General features: G+C 37.6%; 2 protein-coding genes across 2 annotated transcripts in view; one reads left to right on the plus strand and one right to left on the minus strand.

Annotated features, from left to right (window-relative positions):
- CFAP210 (cilia and flagella associated protein 210) overlaps positions 1-6,080 on the minus strand; it is a 36,246-nt gene extending 30,166 nt beyond the window's left edge. Inside the window, exon 1 of the mRNA XM_063085762.1 lies at positions 5,669-6,080. Within this exon, the coding sequence (XP_062941832.1) occupies positions 5,669-6,080 (412 nt within the window). The remainder of the gene's footprint in view (positions 1-5,668) is intronic.
- Positions 5,948-9,165, plus strand: PHOSPHO2 (phosphatase, orphan 2). Its single transcript, XM_063115391.1, has 3 exons — positions 5,948-6,158; positions 6,671-6,704; positions 8,407-9,165. The coding sequence occupies exon 3, from the start codon at positions 8,433-8,435 to the stop codon at positions 9,156-9,158; it is 726 nt and encodes a 241-aa protein (XP_062971461.1). The 5' UTR covers positions 5,948-6,158; positions 6,671-6,704; positions 8,407-8,432; the 3' UTR covers positions 9,159-9,165.
- The last annotated feature ends 10,003 nt before the right edge of the window (positions 9,166-19,168 follow it).

A 19,168-nucleotide genomic window follows, 5' to 3' on the forward strand; every position in this document is an offset into this window, starting at 1 on the left:
CAGTTAGCTCAGTTGGTTAGAGTGCAGCCTTGTAACACCAAGGTCATGCATTCGGAACTCCTTGCTGGACAGCCACCAAGGAAAAAAAAGAAAAGAAAAAAAAAATCTCAATCTCTCCTTCTCTCTTTCTCTGTGTGTGTGTATTCCACAAATTGTGGTATGTTGTATTTTCATTTGCATTCATCTCAAAGTATTTTCTAATTTCCCTTGTGATTTCTTTTTTCACCAATTTTATATTTAGGAGTGTGTTGTTTAATTTCCAAATATTTGTGAATCCCCCCCTTTTGTTTTCTGTTATTGACCTCTAATTTCATCCTATTGTGATTGGAGGATATATTTTGTATGCTTTGTATGCTTTTAAATTTATAAAGACTTGATTTATGATCTATCATATGGTTTATCCTGAAGAATGTTTCATGTGCATTTGAGAGAAATGTATATTGTGCTTTTGTTGGGTGTAGTGTTGTACAGATGTCTGCTAGGTCTTTTTGGTGAACAGCATTTTTCAAGTCTTCTATTTCCTTGTTGCTCTTCTATATATTATTAAAAGTGTGGTTTTAAAGTCTCCAATTATTATTATTGCATTGTCTAATTCTTCCTTCAATTCTGTCAGGTTTTGCTTCATGTGTTTTAGGGCTCTGTTGTCAGGTGCATATATGTTTATAATTATTATATTTTCTTGATAGATTTACCATTTTATCAGTATAAAATGTTCTTTGTCTCTGTCAACAACTTTTGTCTAAAGACTATTTTGTCTGATATTAGTATAGCCTCTTCAGCTCTCTTTTGGTTACTGTTCACATGATATATCTTTATCCATCCTTTTAACTTCAACCTATTTGTGTCTTTGAACCTAAAGTGAATCTCTTATAAACAAGATATAGTTTCATGATTTTTTAAATCCATTCCACCCATTTTAGTCTTTTAACTGGAATATATAATTGATTAATATTTAATGTAATTACTGATAAGGTAAGATTTATGTTTGCCATTTTGCATTTTGTTATTTGCTTTTTTTGTTTTCTATATGTCTTATGGCTTTTTTATTCCTCTATTCCTCCATTACTGCCTTCTTCTATGTTAAATATTTTCCATTGTATCATTTTAATTCCCTTGTCCTTTCTTTTACTAAAATGTTTTTAGGTTTTGTTTTGTTTTGTTTTTTTAATATGGTTGTCCTGGAGATTAAATAAACATCCTAGTTTATAACAATTTAGTGATAATAATGCCAACTTAGTCTGAAGAGTTTACAAAAACTTCTATATAGTTCCACTCCCTCACCTCTTTTTTGTGCTGTCATACAAATTACATCTTTATATACTGTATGCCCATTGACACAGATTTATAATTATATTTCTCAGTTGTCTTTTAAATCAGAAGAAGAAAGGAGTTACAATATACATTTACACTGTCTTTTATATTTACCTATGCTTACTTCATCAGTGCTCTTTATTTTTTCATGTATATTTGAGTTATTATCTAGTTTCTTTTCATTATTGTCTGAAGAGCTTCTTTCAGTATTTCTTGTAGGATAGGCCTGCTAGCAATGAATTTACTCAGTTTCTATATACCCAGAAATCTCTAAATTTCTCCATCATTTTTGGATAATAGTTTTGCTGGACATAGAATTTTTGAAGTCTTTTTCTTTCAGTATTTTGAATATGTTAACATGCTACCTCCGGAGTCCATAATTTCTTATGAGAAATGTGCTGTTAATCTTATTGAGGATCACTTTTACGTGATAACTCATTTCTCTCTTGCTGCTTTCAAGATTTTCTCTGTCTCTGGCTTTTGACAGATTGATCACGATCTGTCTGGCTATGGATCTCTTTGAGTTTACCTTATTTAGAGTATAGCTGAGCTTCTTAAAAGTGTAGATGAATGCTTTTTATCAAATTTGGAATGTCTTTGGTCATTATTTCTTCAAATATTTTTTTCTGTCCCTTTCTCTGCTCTTTTCCTTCCAGGACTCACATTATATTTATGTTGGTATACTTGCTTGTGTCCTATATTTCTATGAGGATCTGCTCATTTTTCTTCATTTTTTTCTTTTTTTTCCTTTCTAATTATCTTTAGGCTGAATTATCTCAATTGATTTATCTTCAAGTTCTCTAATTATTTCTTCTGCAAGCTCAAATCTGCTATTGAACTCCTCTAGTGAATTTATCATTTCAGTTATTATGCTTTTCAACTCCAAATTTTCGATTTGGTTCCTTTTTACAATTTCTTTCTCTTTATAGATATTCTTTATTTGATGAGACAGCATTCTTAATACTTTCCTGTGTTTCTTTAGACATATTTTTTAGTTCTTTGAACATACTTACAGTAGCTGAAAATTTATAAAAGTTTTTGTCTAGTTGGTCCAACTTCTGGGCTTCCTCAGGGACAGTTTCTTTTCTTTTTTTTTCTTTTTTTTCCTTCTTGGCAGCTGGACAGTACAGGGATTGAACCCTTGACCTTAACCTTGAGCACCCCTGACCATGCTCTAACCAACTCAGCTAACTGGCCAGACTTATTCCATTTATATAACATTCTTATCCCTTCCCCCCCTCCCAGAGACAGTTTCTATTGAAACTGTTTCTCTTGTGTTTGGGCCATACTTTCTTATTTCTTTTTAAGCCACATAATTTTTGTTTAAAAGTGTACATTTTAAATATGTGACAATTCTGGAAATCAGATTCCCACACACACCCAAAGTTTGTTGTTGCTGTTGCTGTCTGTTTAGTAACTTTCCTGAACTAATTCTGTAAAGTCTGTATTCTTTGTCATATGTGGCCACTGAAGTCTCTGCTTGGTTAGCTTAGTCATCAGCTAATGACTGGACAGAGATTTCCTTAAATGACTGAACTAACAGATCTTCCAGAATTTGCCAAGGGGATCTTTATGAGTTTTGAGACATCCTTCAATGCTCAGGCAGGCAGTTTACAACTCTGTCTTAGCCTTTATTTTATTCTTGTACAGAGCTTCAGTCAGTCAGAGATGAGAGCTTCAGATACTTTCACGTGTTTCTTGGGCACATGTATAGCTCTATGTATGCATTTGGCCTCCTAGATTCCCAAAATATATCAGGAACTTTCCAAAGCCCCCTATAGACATCTCATTTCCCAACTATTTCTCTTACGTTTTTTGGTTAGTTGGTTGTTTGCCCCCAACTGTTATCACTGCCTATCTTAATCTGTCTTGTGTTGCTATAACAGTATACCTGAGACTAGGTAATTTATAATGAACAAAAATTTATTAGCTAACTCACAGTTCTGTAGGCTGGGAAATAAAAAATCAAGATGCCAGCATCTGGCAAGGGCCTTCTAGCTGCATCATAACATAGTAAAAGGCATCATATGGCAAAAGGGCAAAGAGAGGGCAGGATAGAGAAAAAAAGGGAGCCAACTCCCCCCTTTTATAACTAATCCATTCCCACAATAACAAACCTAATCTTGCCATAATGGTATTAATCCATTCACTCCACCCTCATGGCCTAATCACTCTGTTGCATTGGGGATTCAGTTTCCAAAGCTTGCTTTTGGGGGACATATTCAAACTATTGCATTGACTCAAGCAGCTGTGATGTTAACAATTGCCACTGATCATTTTGACAAACATACCTAATGAGATCTGAATCAGGCCAAATAACACAAGCTTCATGAGAGGTTTTCTGAGAAACTGCCAGACAGGTCAAATAAAAACAATTATCTGGAAAATGGGCTTTAGAAGGGGTCAAATCCTGCTCTGCCACCTCCACAGGTTTCTAAGTCACTGCTTTTCACTGTGATTACTATGGTTTTCTAGGCTATCACAGTAATGTGTATTAGTCCATTTCTGATGCTTATAACAGAATATCCAAAACTGGGTAATTTACACCATTTTTCTTTCTTTCTTTTTTTGGTGGCTGGCTGGTACAGGGTTCAAACCCTGGACCTTGGCATTATTAACACCATGCTGTAACCAACTGAGCTAACCCTGGGTAATTTATAAAGAATGAAATGTATTTCTTACAATTTGGAGGCTGGGAAGTCTAAGATCCAGGAAACACACCTGATGAGGGCCTTCTTGGTGTAAACTCTCTATAGCAAAGCAGGGTGTCACATAGTGAGAAAGGGCTGAGCAAGAGTGAACTAACTTTCTTACACACTCTCCTTACAGAGCCATCAGAACCACACCCATTACTCCATAAACGGATCAATCCACTCAAAAGGGCAAAGTCCTCATAATCTAATCACCTTTGAAACACCATAGTTGGATTTCCCACTCTCTTAACACTCTTAAAATGGGGGTCAAATTTCCAATACATGAACTTTCAGGGAACACATCTAATCCCTAGCATACTGGGAGAAAGTATGGGACTAGAGCAAGTTAAAATGCCAAAAATCTTGTTACCAAGATTCAGCTGTTTTTCTTGAATAAACAATCCCTGGATTGCTGCAAGCCTTTGGTTAATTTCCAGAGTTCTAAAAAATTTGATTTTGACAATTATTTCCAGTTAATTTTATGGAGGAGAGGATTTTCAGGGATCCTTTTTCTGCCATTCTGGCTGATGTCACCCCACTAAATCTTTACATAACTATTTGTTTTACAGATAATTGTCCACAAATCTGAACCCCTCTCCTACTTCACCCTTCTCCAAATGGAGATTATAATTTAGCAGTGAACTCAGATGGAAACTTTTTGGCCAGTTTCCACAAAACACTATTAAACACCTATTAGGCAAATCTAAATCGTTTAGTGCAGTACTACATATACAAGAAAGTGAATATGTGAGCATAATTGTGCTTTTTCAATACTTGTCACGTGGGTATTGCCTCTCTCCTTTTACATGACAGGACTCACTGCTGCTACTTCATAAGGCTCCCACAGCACAAATACCCTCTAGTGTCCACTGGTGGGAGAATGGCTGACTCTCACCCTATCCGGCACAGGGGGTACTATTGCTACAAAAGCTCAGGCAATAACTTGAAGATAGTTCAAGTTTCCAAGATTCCAGTTGTCACCAATGACAACATTAATTGGGAATTGCAGACAAGAAACTGTAGAAGTTGGAACTGATGTAGAGTTCTTTAGAAGTCCAACTAGTCTATTTCTATTCCATAATCAAACTTTTATAACAGGTCATCTGAATTACAATACCTTATGTAGTATTATTTCTTACCCTCTATCTATGCATTTCACTTAGGGAGAGACCTTACCTTCACTTTAGAGAGGAGGAAATTGAGAGATCTCTTTCAGAGACTTTAGTCCACTCAGCAGGTTTGCAGCAAAGCCAAGACTCTAAAGAGGTCATTGACATGGCCAAAAAATATTCCCCTTCACTCAGTGAATAACAAAGCGTGCGGGAATTCAGCTAACATGAGACTTTTGGAGCTGCAACTGCGCCACTTGAGGATCTGAAGAGCAGGTCAGCTGGGGGTTTCTAATTTCCTATCTTTTCTCCACCCCTATTTCTGTAAATTTTCTCCCATCCACCCCTACTTCCCCTTTCCCTCTTCCACCCATTCACCTGCCAACGAAACGGTCTAACTTCCACAGAACCCAACGATGCCCACTGGAGATGCTTTCGACTAGGTGGAGCCCATTTCAAAATGCAACTGAAGCCTTCACTTGGCACCCTCGACTATGACCCCATGCTAGGGGACCAGAAAATACTCCTGTGTCGGAGTGAGCCAGTTTAGCTCACCCGTGCTTTCCGTCGCCCGTCCACAGCGCCGTCTAAATCGCACCAGCATCCCTGACGAGGTCCCCATGGCACTATTTGACGCGGAAAGACGACCCTGGCGCCGAGTGAGGCTGACTCTAGCCGGCCTAGTGTTTCCCAAACCGTGCGGTTGCTTAGCAACGACACCGGAAGTGACGCCAGCCGTCGCCGGGGAACCAGAAACGCGCCGTTTTTGGCAGTGGGGCTGGAGAGGAGGGTGCGCCTGCGCGGGAAGCTGAGGCTGGGCGGGTGAGTGGGGCGGCCCTCGCGGGCAGACTCTGGGGCGTGGCCGGAGGACCGAACCCCTGGGAGCGGCGCGGACGCCTGGACGGCGGCCGATGCTGGGCCCGGGACAGTGAGGAGCCCTCAGATCCCTGCCCGGCCTGCTGCTCATTTCCCCATCGGGCGCGCGCCTCACGGGCTACGACCCCCACCTGGGTCCGGACGCCAACCTTCGGGGTGGACCCGGCAGGTGCGTGAGAGCCTGAGGCCTCGGCTTGGGGTGTGCGGCACACAGATCTCCTCGCGGGTGGAATGTGAAGGGCAGAATCCCTTAACTATGAAAACCCAGGGATTGATTGACGTAAAAGCTGTTTTTAAATATTTTGGCTTCTGAGGTATGGTCAAAGATAGATGGGGCAAAGTTCTTTTAAAAAATAGAAATGTTAATCCTTGGATATTATCCCCAGGACATCCATGTTAGGACCTTTAAGATATTTTAAATTGCTTAGTAACTACATTATAGTAAATTGAATGTGTTTTGGGGACCATTCAGACCTTTGTGGACACAAAAATCTGTTGAGTGGTTGCGTGCTTGGTTTCAAAAGGTCCTTTTCTAACACATTGATGTACAAGTGATTTCATCACTAGCAAGTTGGCTTTGACACGTACACATTAGGCACCAAATTAGAGTCACTCAGAATGAAAGTACGTAAGATTTTCAATACAAAAGTTCTAATACATAGTTGTGCTATTTTTCTTAAGGTTTTCCATCAGATGTTCCACCGCAATAATGCTGGTAAGTATAGAAGGACAGATAAAAATGATTGCAGACAAATTAGTTTGTGCATATATGACACTGTTGGCTTTTTAGAAGCATAGCTTTAAAAGCGTCAAGAACTGGGAAGGGTCAGAGATTTTACCGTTTGCAGGCTAACAACAGCCTGTCAGTTTCGTAGATGACACAGACTCCTAGGTCAGAGATGAATTACTCACAGTAGTAGCCAGAATATCAGCAATTTTGCCTCAGCAACCCCCAGCCCTGGTTCCCACAAGATAATGCAAAATAAGCCAGAAGCCACCTGGGTGTGGAGTGTCTTGCATTACAGGACAGGAACTTTGAGCTTAGGAAACCCAAGTCTTTATTATAATGAACAATACGCAATGACTTTCAAGGCTGTTCACTATACAAATGTCCTGAGACAGTAGTCTGGAGCAAAAGGCAGTGAGTGTCTTCCTTGTAAGACATGCAGAACCAATACAGGGCCATGGAGAATTGTCTCCTAACAAAAATTCTCTGGAATTTCAACAGTTGGTTACAAAAAGTATCAAATCTCATAAGATTTGACTTCAGTACTTTGCTAGTTTGACAGAGAGTCAATGTCATTAGACTTCAAACTCCAGGTTCCAACTCTGTCCTATGGATCTTCACAACCAAGCTGATCCAGAGTTAATTATTTGTTCTTCTGTGCCCCCACTCCTTTTTTTCTTTGTTGTGAATTTGAGGAGGTAGCATATGCACTCTGATCTGAAACAGTTTAAATTATTCTGGGGAAATTTTTTTTTTATTACAAAATCAGTGCAGAAAAAGTATGAACTACAATTGAACCACACATGACCGTACCACTGTACACATAAATATTTATTTTTTAAAGCAAAAATAGGATTATACCATACATACTATTTTGTGACTTGCTTATTTAATTTGAACTGAACACCTTAGCTTTTACTGGCTGAATAAATATTTCATTATGTGATATCACATACATACCTTGTTTAACCAATCCCCAGTTCTTGGATGTCTCTGTGGTTTCTATTTTTCATTACTGTGAAAAGCACATAGGCTATTGTTACTTTATAGAAACATGGCACACATACCAAATAGACATTGCATGTGCTTTTGCAGAGAATAGTTAATAACTATTTTTGGAACTTTAATAAATTGTTTTCAAAATAGATTCACATTCTTTAAATCTTTGTGCAATCCTTAATTTTTTGGAGACATTTTTATTTCAAGTACAGCACTAAACCTCTGGTGTTAATTAATGACAGAATGTGGTATTCCTCTCTTATTTAACAAGTAAAAAGAAAAAATGGAATTCTGAACTCACAATCTATATTATATACAACCTGTTATTTAATATGAGTATTATTGTAACTATTTTAAACTAATAAAATAAGTATGGCTTTGATAATTTAAAGATAATAAGAATGATTAACCTGCATATTTCTCTATCTTATAACTCTTGTAAGAATCACGGGACAGGGACACCTTAATATTACGAAGTTTTTTTTAGATACTTTGCTTTTCTTTCACTTAAAATACTCAAATATGAACTTTGCTTCTTAGGAAAAAGTGCTTAAGTGGTGGTCTTAAAATGTTTAATCACTTGTTTACATTCCTTGTTTTAGCAGATTAACACTAGTTATGTTTATTAAATAAGTATAATAGCTAGATATATAAACAGTATATTTAAGGAATAATATTTCTTCTTTTTCAGGGTAACCCAGGTCTATTTCTGGAACCATGAAAATTTTGCTGGTTTTTGACTTTGACAATACAATCATAGATGACAATAGCGACACCAGAATTGTACAATGTGCTCCAGACAAAAAGCTTCCTATTGAATTACAGGATTCTTATCAAAAAGGATTTTGGACAGAATTTATGGGCAGAGTCTTTAAATTTTTGGGAGACAAAGGTATAAGAGAAGATGAAATGAAAAGAGCAGTGACATCAATGCCTTTCACTCCAGGGATGATGGAACTTTTCAACTTTATAAGAAAGAATAAGGATAAATTTGACTGCATCATTATTTCAGATTCAAATTCGGTCTTCATAGATTGGGTTTTAGAAGCTGCCAATTTTCATGACATGTTTGATAAAGTGTTTACAAATCCAGCAGTTTTTGATAGCAATGGTCGCCTGACTGTGGAAAATTATCACGCTCATTCTTGCAATAGGTGCCCAAAGAATCTTTGCAAAAATGTAGTTTTGGTAGAATTTGTAGATAAACAGTTACAACAGGGAGTGAATTATACACGAATTGTTTATATAGGTGATGGTGGAAATGATGTCTGTCCAGTAACCTTTTTAAAGAAGAATGATGTTGCCATGCCACGGAAAGGATATACTTTACAGAAAACTCTCTCCAGAATGTTTCAAAATCTTGAACCTATGGAATCTTCTGTTGTAGTTTGGTCTTCAGGTGTTGAAATAATTTCTCATTTACAATTTCTAATAAAGGAGTAATATGCCAGTGACTGAAATGTGTATCGGTTAAGATTAGGTTCAGCAGCATAAAAGTAAAACCCCAAACACCAGTGGCTTAAAAAAAAAAAAAAGTTTTTTTTCCTTTCACTTAAAAGAATTCCAGAGGTAAGTATGTCAACACTGCTGTGTTCCCCTACCAACCTCTCTGCTCTTGGCTTGCAACTCAATACAAGATTTCTATTCAAGCTCTAGATCTCACAGCAAGAAGGAGGGCAGTGAGAAGGTTACATCCCCTTGTTTAAGGAAATTTCCCAGAAGTGGTACCTAACACTTCTGTTTAAGTCATTGGCCAAAACTTAGTCAGTTTAACTTAGGCATTAGCCCCACCTAACTGCAAGGAATGATGAAATATTTAGCTTTCATTCTAGGTGGTCATATGCCAAGGAAAAGTTGGAAAAAAAAAATAGTACAGAATTGGAGGTAGGTGTAAATAGTGGTTTCTACTAAAGGTGGTCGATAGGCAGATTATATTTTTTAATTTATTCCTGTAGAGAGTAGTCATATTTTATTCTCTTAGATATTTATTTCAAAAGTATATCCAGTCATTACAGATCTTAAAAATAATCCTGATGCTTTATTCACATAAGGATAAAATGTCCTCCCAAATCAGTGTATTTTACTTATTTATTTTTAAAGAGTTATTTTTATTTTATTTTATTTTTTTATTATACATACATGTGGGGTACAATGTTGATTTTCAATAATTGTGTAGAATGTGTGGTGGTTGGATCAGTATAATTAGCTTATTCATCATTACAGTACATGATCATTCTTTATGTCCATTGACCAGTTCCTCATTAGCTTCCCTCCTTCTCCCTCTCCCCTCCCCTTTTCCACCTCTAGTTTTCTAAAAGTTCAGCGTATTACTGTGATTGTTGTTTCTTTCTCTCTGTCTCTATTGTTCATTTGTTTGTTTATGGATTCATCTCCCAGTTATGAGTGAAAACATGTGGTACTTCTCTTTTTGTACCTGGGTTGTTTCACTTAGAATAATTTTCTCCAGGCTCATCCACGTTGCTGCAAATGGTAGGATTTCATTCTTTTTTATGGCTGAGTAGTATTCCATTGTGTATATTTACCACCATTTCCTTATCCAGTCATCCATCAATGGACATTTAGGTTGGTTCCATGTCTTGGCTATTGTAAATAGAGCTGCAATAAACATGGGAGTGCAGGTATCCCTTCGACCTGATGTTTTCCAATCCTTTGGATATATCCCCAGTAGTGGGATTGCTGGATCATATGGAAGTTCTATCTGTAGTTGTTTAAGGAATCTCTATACTGTTCTCCATAATGGCTATACTAATTTACGGTCCCACCAACAGTGCAGGAGGGTTCCTCTCTCTCCACATCCTCACCAGCATTTGTTATTCTTTGTCTTTTTTATAATAGCCAGTCTGATTGGGGTAAGGAGATATCTTAAAGTGGTTTTGATTTGCATTTCCCTGATGCCAAATCAGTGTATTTTAAAGATAGGGATGCAGTTATCTATTGCTCAAGTTTTCAACAATTTCAGGCTTTCCTTTTTGCATGAAATACATTTCTTCAAATATTTTAAATTTATATCATAGCATAGACAATAACTACAGTATACTGGTTTAAACAGTTATTTCTATTTGGCAATGCAGTCTTGAGTGATACAATATATAATTTGTAGAAATACACAGCACTTAAGAGACTTTTCTTTAGGGATAGTAGCAAAATATCAACTGATCTAGAAAATTTTATAAATCCACACTAATTTCTAGGTTCATGTTTTAGATTCAGAATGTAATAACAGTAGAATTTTCTTTTCTAAGTTATGGAAAGCTCCAGAAATAGAAATATTCAGTATAATTTAATGGAGGGAAATTGCTTTAATAGGTTAGATTATGTTGAAACACATCTAATCTTGCAGATTATCATTTGTCTACATGTTGAGGCCAGTAACAAATTATAAATTATGTAAGTAAAAAAAAAAGACTTTCACTTACAGTAATGGTAGATCAAGTAATTTGGGCTAGATCTGCTGCAAACATCTACAAAAGCTTACAGCTGAACAAAATTTTTTAAACTTCTGCTTAAACACATCAGAGAGCTGACAACAATGAAGAATTCCTAAGAAAGCACAGATACTTTGGTAGGTGAGCTGTTTTCTCCTGTCATTGTTGGTCAGTTCTGTAAGTGGTGGCTGAGATGCTGAGAGTCTGTGTTGATAACCTCATGGGACCAGGGGGAAGATGCATGGAGTATGGGGCCTGCACTGGTCAACCTTTCCCTTTCTTTGAGTAAGAATCCCACACAGCTGCCCACTAGAAGTAAGAATGATCCAGAAGTACACAGGCTTTCAAAGGGATGGCAGCTCAGCTTTATATACTGTCAGTCTCTGAAGGTGGATTGAGGTTATCTAAGATTTTTAGAGCTCCCAGGTGCCTGGCAAAAACAAATCTAAATTTGCTTCTCAGGAGTAAGTTCACAATCTAGGTTTGGCAGATAGGCTCTAAAGTGGCCACTGTGATCCCTGACTCCTGGTATTCCTTGTATCGGGGAACTATGACCTTGCTTCTAATTAATAGAATACCATGAAGTTGATGGGATGTACATGATTATGTGTACATGATTACATCAAATATAATACTTGTTAAGAGACTCTGTTTTTAAGAGGGAAGCTGCCATGTTGTAAGCTGGTGTTTGGAGAGAGCCACATAGTAAGCAACTAAGGGTGGCTTCTCGCCAGTAGTTTGCAAGAAACAGGCTCTTGTTCCAGTATCCTGCAAGGAACTGAATGCTGCCAACAACCATGTAATTTTGGAAGTGGATCCTGCCCAGTGGACCCTTAGCTTAGATCACAGCTCTGGCTAACACCTTGATTGTAGCCTTGTAAGACCATGAAGCAGAGAGCTACGCTGTGCTTGGACTTCTGGCCCACAGAACCTGTGAGATAATAAATGTGTCATTGGACATTAAATTTGTGGTAATAATGTTATTCAGTAGTAGAAAACTAATATACTAGGCCTCAAAATAAATCTATAAATAAGTTTTGCCACTGCATTGTAGGGCACACAATAAAAAGAAATTTGACACACAAAGAGAAATGAGTAAATGCCAGCCGAAGATTCCACATAAACAGACCTGCAGAATCTCCAGATAGTGGAGTTTTGAGGACAAATTAAACTTCTGCGATTTTTGGCAAAAAACTGACAAAAATATTAAAAATAAAATTGAAATACTAGAACTGAAAGTTGCCCTGAGTGAAATTAGGATCTTGATGGGTGGACGTGACAGCAGAACAGGTATAGCTGAAGAAAGAATTAGTGAATGTATAGAAGTTAGAAGAAAATATCCAGAATGATGCAGAGGGAGGCAAAACAATGAAAATACAGAAGTAAAATTAAGGCATACATGATACAATAAAAAGATCTAACACATGAAATTAGTGTCCAGGGAGAGGAGAAAGAAAATGAAACATAGTTAAAGAGATGAATGAGAACTTTACAATATTGATGAAAGACATCAAACTACAGATTTGAGAACACCTGTCAATCCCAAGTAGGATAAATAAAGTGAAAACCACATGAAATCACATCACTGTAAAACGGCTGATAACCAAAGATGGAAGAAGTAAAAAGCAGCCATTAAAAAAAAAGAATACATTGAAAGGAGCAACAATTAAAGTAATAGCTGGTATTATTTGTTTCTTAAATGTTCCATAGACTTGAACAGGTAAACTGTTGAATAAGCTTTGGTAGCTTGTGTTAGTTATCTATTCCTGCTTAATAAATTATCTCAAAAGTTAGCTTAGAACAATAACATTAATTATCTCACAGTTTCTGTGGTTAGGAATTCAGAAGTGGATGGTTCTGGCTTAGGATCAAAAGTGGGTCAAGATGTTGGCTGAAGCTGCAGTCATAAAAAGGCTTGACTGGGGCTGGAGGATCTGCTTTCAAGGTGGCTTGCTCATGGCTTTTGGCAGCAGGCCTCAGTTCCCCACTGGCTTTTGGCAGGAGGCCTCCATTCCTCACTGAATGTTATCAGGAAAGCTCAATTTATTGCTGATTGTTGGCAGGAGGCTTTGATTTCTAACCACATGGGCCCCTCCATGGAGCTGCTTGAGTGTCCTAAAAAAGTTGGTAACTTTTCTTGCCAAGTGAGTAATCCAAGAGAAAGGGCAAAGAGGAAACTACGGTGATTTTTGTGACCTGTCTCAGAAGTCACTCACCATCTCTTCTGTCATGTTCTTGTTTGTTACGATAGAACGCTAAGTCTAGCCCACACTTCAAGGGAGGACTCCACCTTTGAGGGAATGGAAGTCAAGAACATGTGAATGTACTTTTAAACCACCACACTGTCTCTTGAGGACTTTGTTTAAATTGTGAAATTTATGGACATAAAGTTTTTCATATTCCCTTATTAACCCTTTGATTTTACAGTGATCACCTATATACCCCCATCTAGATTCTACCATTAACATTTTACTTGTTTTGTCACATCCATCCATCCTTTTTTTCTTTTGCCTTTTAAACATAATCATTGTCCTTCCCCTTTTCTTCTTTGTTTTCCAGTGTATTAAACCAGTGCTTCTCTGGAGCTAATTGGAACTCAGATATCTTCCAGCTCTGTGTGAGCTCTAGGAGAGTCATTGCCCAGTCTTAGCGGAGTTTCACCCTACCATGTATGGCCTAGTATTCAACCACAGACTCAAGGGGACATTGTCCCTTGACGATTTCTGTAAATCTTTCCCGGTATAGCTCCTTCCTTTCTGTACTCTATCCTGCCAATTCCAGCCACTTCTGCCTCCCAAAACTAATTTCCATCTCTTCAACTGAGTGAGACTACCATGGTCAGTTTGGGGATCCCCCTCCTTGCACCATGGGCTGAAAAGTGTCTCCAAGCAGAAATACAAGCAATTATGGGGCTTACCTCACTTGTTTCCCTTCTCTCAGGGGCTACAGTTCTGCCCTACCAGTTGTCCGCTGCCTGAAAACTGTTTTTCCATATATTTTGTTCAGTTTTCTTGTTTACAGTGGGAGTGTTAGTGCAGTTCCAGTTCCTCCAGAAACAGAAATTCCAGTATTCTTTTTTGTTTTCTAAAGCAATGTAGTGGTTAAGAGCTCTACTCTAGATTAGAAAGAAATGAATTTGAATTCTAGCCCTGGATTGAGTAAATTACTGGCCTCTTAATACCCCAGTTCCCTTTTCTGTTAAGGGGAGATAATAAAAGTTCCTACTTCTAAGACTGTTGTGAAGATTTACTGAATTAAGCGTTATATTAGTTTACTGTGGGTGCTATAACAAATTACCACAAACTGGATGGCTTAACAAAGACATTTATTCTCTCACAGTTCTGTAGACCACAAATCCGTAACAGTTCCACTGGGCTGAAATCAAGGTGTCAGCAGGGCCACCCTCCTCTGCAGTCTCTAGAGGAGAATACATTCCTTACCTCTTCCAGCTTCTGGTGGCTGACAGCCTTTTGTTCATCACGCCACTGTCTGCCTTCATAGTCACATTGCTTTCTCTTATCTGTATTAAATCTCCCTCTGCCCCTTTCTTATAAGGACACTTGAGATTGCATTTAGGGCCCACCCTGATAATCCAGGATAATGTCCCCATTTTAAGATCCTTAATTACATCTGCAAAGACTCATTTTCCTTACATGGTAACATTTACAAGTTTCAGGGATTAGGACCTGATATCTTTGGATGGCCATTATTCAGCCTACTAGAAAGTAATAAAGCATTGGGCTGGCCATTTAGCTCAGGTGGTTACAGTGCAACCTTATAATACCAAGGTCACAGGTTCAGATTCCTGTACTGGCCAGCCACCAAAAAATAAATAAATAAAGCATTTGGCACACATCCAGTCATAATCAAAATATTTAACAACCACCACCGGCAGCAACCAATCAGATAAGAAGTACCAACCAGTAAGAATGGATGCTGGCCACAAACATCCAAAACTCTGCCTTTGGCTGAATAGCAGCCCCACACTTGCCATATGCCAGTACCTGCACACATACTGTACACTGAATACGTGTTAGTTCATTGAGGTCCAACTTTATTAAGTGAATTGTTTCTATTTGTTACTTTAAATGTCTGGACATGTCTTTGCTCATTTATCAATAGAGTCTTGTGTTCTGCTTACCTATTTGAGTAATTCATGTACGGAAGATACTAATATTACTGTATTTGTGACAAATATTGTTTGCATTATATTGTATGAATCTTTTCTAAATTTTATGCTTAATTATTTCTAGATAATCTGGTCTTAATCTTCATTTTGAAATATAGACATGCCTAAATTGAATATGTGGCTTATTATCTCATTAGATTGTATTAAATTTAATGAAACAAATTTATTGGTATACATTAACTAGGCTTTTTAAAATGCAAGATTTTTTTTCTTTAAATCTTTTCCTTTGCAAACAAAACAATCCTGATGGTTCCCCCAAAGTTAAATAAATTTGTCATGACCAGTTTTTATTATGCTTAAATGTGCACTTATGAAATAAAGATGTTAGAGCTAAATGTGAATTGAAAAGACTATTAAAGTCATGATAGGGTTGGGTAGAGAAGTAGAGGAACCTCCCGCTCATCACAGGAGTCTCTCTAGCATAGTTGTGGGTAGGGCAGAATACTAAAATGGTGCCAGGATTTCCCACCCTCTGGTGTACACACCCTGCATAACGCCTGGTACTATGAGTTTGATGTGTTTACTACCGTGATTAGGTTGTTTTATGGCACAGTTGACCTAAAAATAGGGAGATTATTCAAGTGGGCCTGATGTAATCATACAAGCCCCTTAAAAGAGAGTCTTCCTGGAAGGCTGCAGAAGAGGAAGTCAGAGATTTGAAGCACAACATGCTATTAACTGGTGAAAATGGAGGGAGGTACTAAATAGTAAGGAATGTGGGCAAACTTCTAGGAGCTGAGAGCAGCCCCTGGCTGATAGCCAGCAAAGAAACAGGAACCTCAGTCCTTCAACTAGATGCACAGAAATGAATTTTGCCAGTTCCACCTCTTCCATGTGACCTTTTGTCTGAGCCCCAGATAAAACACACAGCCTAGGCTGACACCTTGATTTCAGCCTGGTGAGATCCTGAACAGAGAACCCAGTCACTCCATGCCCAGACTTATAACCTACAGAAACTGTGAGACAATAATTTTGTATTGTTTTAAGCTGCCAAGTTTGTAGTTATTTGTTATACAGCAATAGAAAACTAATACAAGGCTGGCTGGTTAGCTCAGTTGGTAGAGTGAGGTGTTGATAACACCAAGGAGTCAAGGGTTTGGATCCCCATACTGACCAAAAAAAAGAAAAAACTAACACAATAGCTATTCCCATCTCAAGGAATAGATAACCTGATTTTCACATAAACACCTTTTTTTTTTTGTACTTACATGTTTCACAATTCATACTATAAAGTACTGAATTATTTTTTATTCTTCTGACTAAATAGCAAATATCAATATGATGTGTGAAAACATGCTAGTTAAATGTCTCTGCCCTTGAATTTTAAGGGTGATCTAATTTTTCTGCTCATCTATTTTCTAATAACAAAATGCTTTTTTAAAAAGAAAAACAAAGTCAAAGAAGTAAAACACACTCCACCACCATCTACCAGTGAATGGGCCGGAGCTGAACTGTGGATTGACTACATAATCTACGAGGCCCAGAGCACAATGAAAATGCAGCACCCAACAAGGTCAAGGGCTCAGATCCCTGTACCAGCCAGCCACTGAAAAGAACAGAAAAGAAAATGTAGCACCCTTTGTTAAAAAAGTTATTAACAATTTTAAGACAGGGACAGCAATGTATTAAACCAAGACTAGAGTCCTTCTCACCATATACCCAATGCAATCTTGAACAAAAAAGGCAAAGCTGGAAGCATCACGCTACCTGACTTCAAAATATACTATAAAGTGGGCTGGCTGGTTAGCTCAGTTAGTTAGAGCATGGTGTTGATAACATCAAGGTTCAGGGTTCTATCCCTAGACCAGCCAGCTGCCAAAAAACCCCCAAAATCCCATATATACATATATATATATGTACTATAAAGCTGTAGTAACCAAAACATCATGCTACTAAGAGCCCAGAAATAAATCCATGCATTTACAGCCAACTGATTTTTGACAAAGGTGCCAAGAATATACATTGGGGAAAGGACTGTCTCTCTAATAAATGGTGCTGGGAAAACTGGATATCCACATACAGAAGATTGAAACTAAACCCCTCTCACCATACACAAAAATCAACTCAAAATGAATTAAAGACTTTAAGACCTGACTCTATGAAACTACTAGAAGAAAACACAGGGGAAATGCATAAATTGGACTTGGCAATGCTTTTTTGAACAAGACTACAAAGGCACAGGCAACAAAAGCAAAAATCAACAAACTTGAAAGTTGCACAGAAAAGGAAATAACAAGATGAGAAGACAATCTACAGAATGGGAGAAAGTATTTGCAAACTGTACATCTTACAAGGGGCAAATATACAGAATATTTCAGGAACTCAACAGCAAAAAACCAAATAACCCAATTAAAAAATGGGCAAAGGACCTTAATAGACATTTCTCAAAAGAAGACATACAAATGGCCAACTGTTATGTGAAAAAGTGCTCAATGTCTCTAGTCGTCAGGGAAATGCAAATTAAAACCACAACGAGATATCATCTCACTCTAGTTAGAATGGCTATTACCAAAAAGACAGAAAATAACAAATGCTGGCAAGGATGCAGAGGAAAGGGGACTCATACATTGTTGGTGGGATTGTAAATTAATACAGCCATTATGTAAAACAGTATGGAGGTCCCTCAAAAAGCTAAAAACAGAACTACTTTGTGACCCAGCAATGTCACTACTGGGTATATATCCAAAAGAGATGAAATCAGTATATCACAGAGACACCTGCACTCCCATGTTCACTGCAGCACTATTCACAATAGCCCAGAGATGGAATTGCCCTAAATGTCCATCAACAAATGAATGGATAAAAAAATCTTCAGTATATATGCACACAATGGGATACTATTCAGCCATAAAAAAAAATATCCTGTCATTTGCAGCAACATGGATAGAACTAGAGACCATTATATTAAGTGAAGTAAGCCAGGCACAGAAAGACAAATAAATACCACATGGTCTCACTCCTATGTGGAATCTAAAAAGCAAACAAACAAACAAACAAATAAAAGTTCTCATAGAAGTAGAGAGTAGAATAATGGTTACCAGAGGAGATTGGGAAGGGGCGTGGGAGGGAAAGAGGTGGATTAACAGCTACAAAATTACAGATAGATAGGACAAATAAGTTCTGGTGTTCTAGGCTGACCAGAGCTAATAATATTAATATTGAATATTTCTAAAACAAAAGTGTTTAGGTGATGGATAGGCTATTTACCCTAAGTGAATCATTGTACAATATATACATGTATTGAAACAACACACACTGTACCCCACAAATACGTATAATTAAAAAGTAAATTTTGAAAAAAGAATGTGGTTCTTCTGAACATGGGGCTCTGTGTGACTGTGCAGGTCACAAACCCATAAAGCTGGCTATGTTCCCACACCTCCAGCAACAACCTGATAAAAGCTTAGCCAAGGGCTATATATTTGTCCAAAGGCCCCACTGCTTCTTCACTGTTGGGTGACATTTACAAGCTAATTGCCCATAATGCCACCATCCAGGGCAATCCAATTTTTTCAGAATATTTTCCAAGCGTATATGTATATATGTATGTGTGTCTGCACTCTTTGTCTGATGCAGGTGGATTATTCTTATAGTTGTTATACTACTTTTGTCACTTAAAATTATAGCAGGAGTATTTCCCTGTATTAATAAATATTCGTTAAGAATAAAATTTTAAATATTCACATATTTTTTGCTCTTTAAATGGAATGAAGAGTTAAAATTATGAAAGATTGTAAGGAGAGAGAGAGAGGAGGGAGGGAGGGAGGGAGGGAGGAAGGAAGGAAGGACCCCCGCCCTTCAAAGAACTCACGGTGTAC

Source organism: Cynocephalus volans, chromosome 1 (assembly GCF_027409185.1).
Source record: "Cynocephalus volans isolate mCynVol1 chromosome 1, mCynVol1.pri, whole genome shotgun sequence".
Classification (NCBI taxonomy): domain Eukaryota; kingdom Metazoa; phylum Chordata; class Mammalia; order Dermoptera; family Cynocephalidae; genus Cynocephalus; species Cynocephalus volans.

Coding starts and splice junctions, on each gene's coding strand:
- PHOSPHO2 (XM_063115391.1), top strand. CDS start 8,433: ATGAAAATTTTGCTGGTTTTTGACTTTGACAATACAATCATAGATGAC.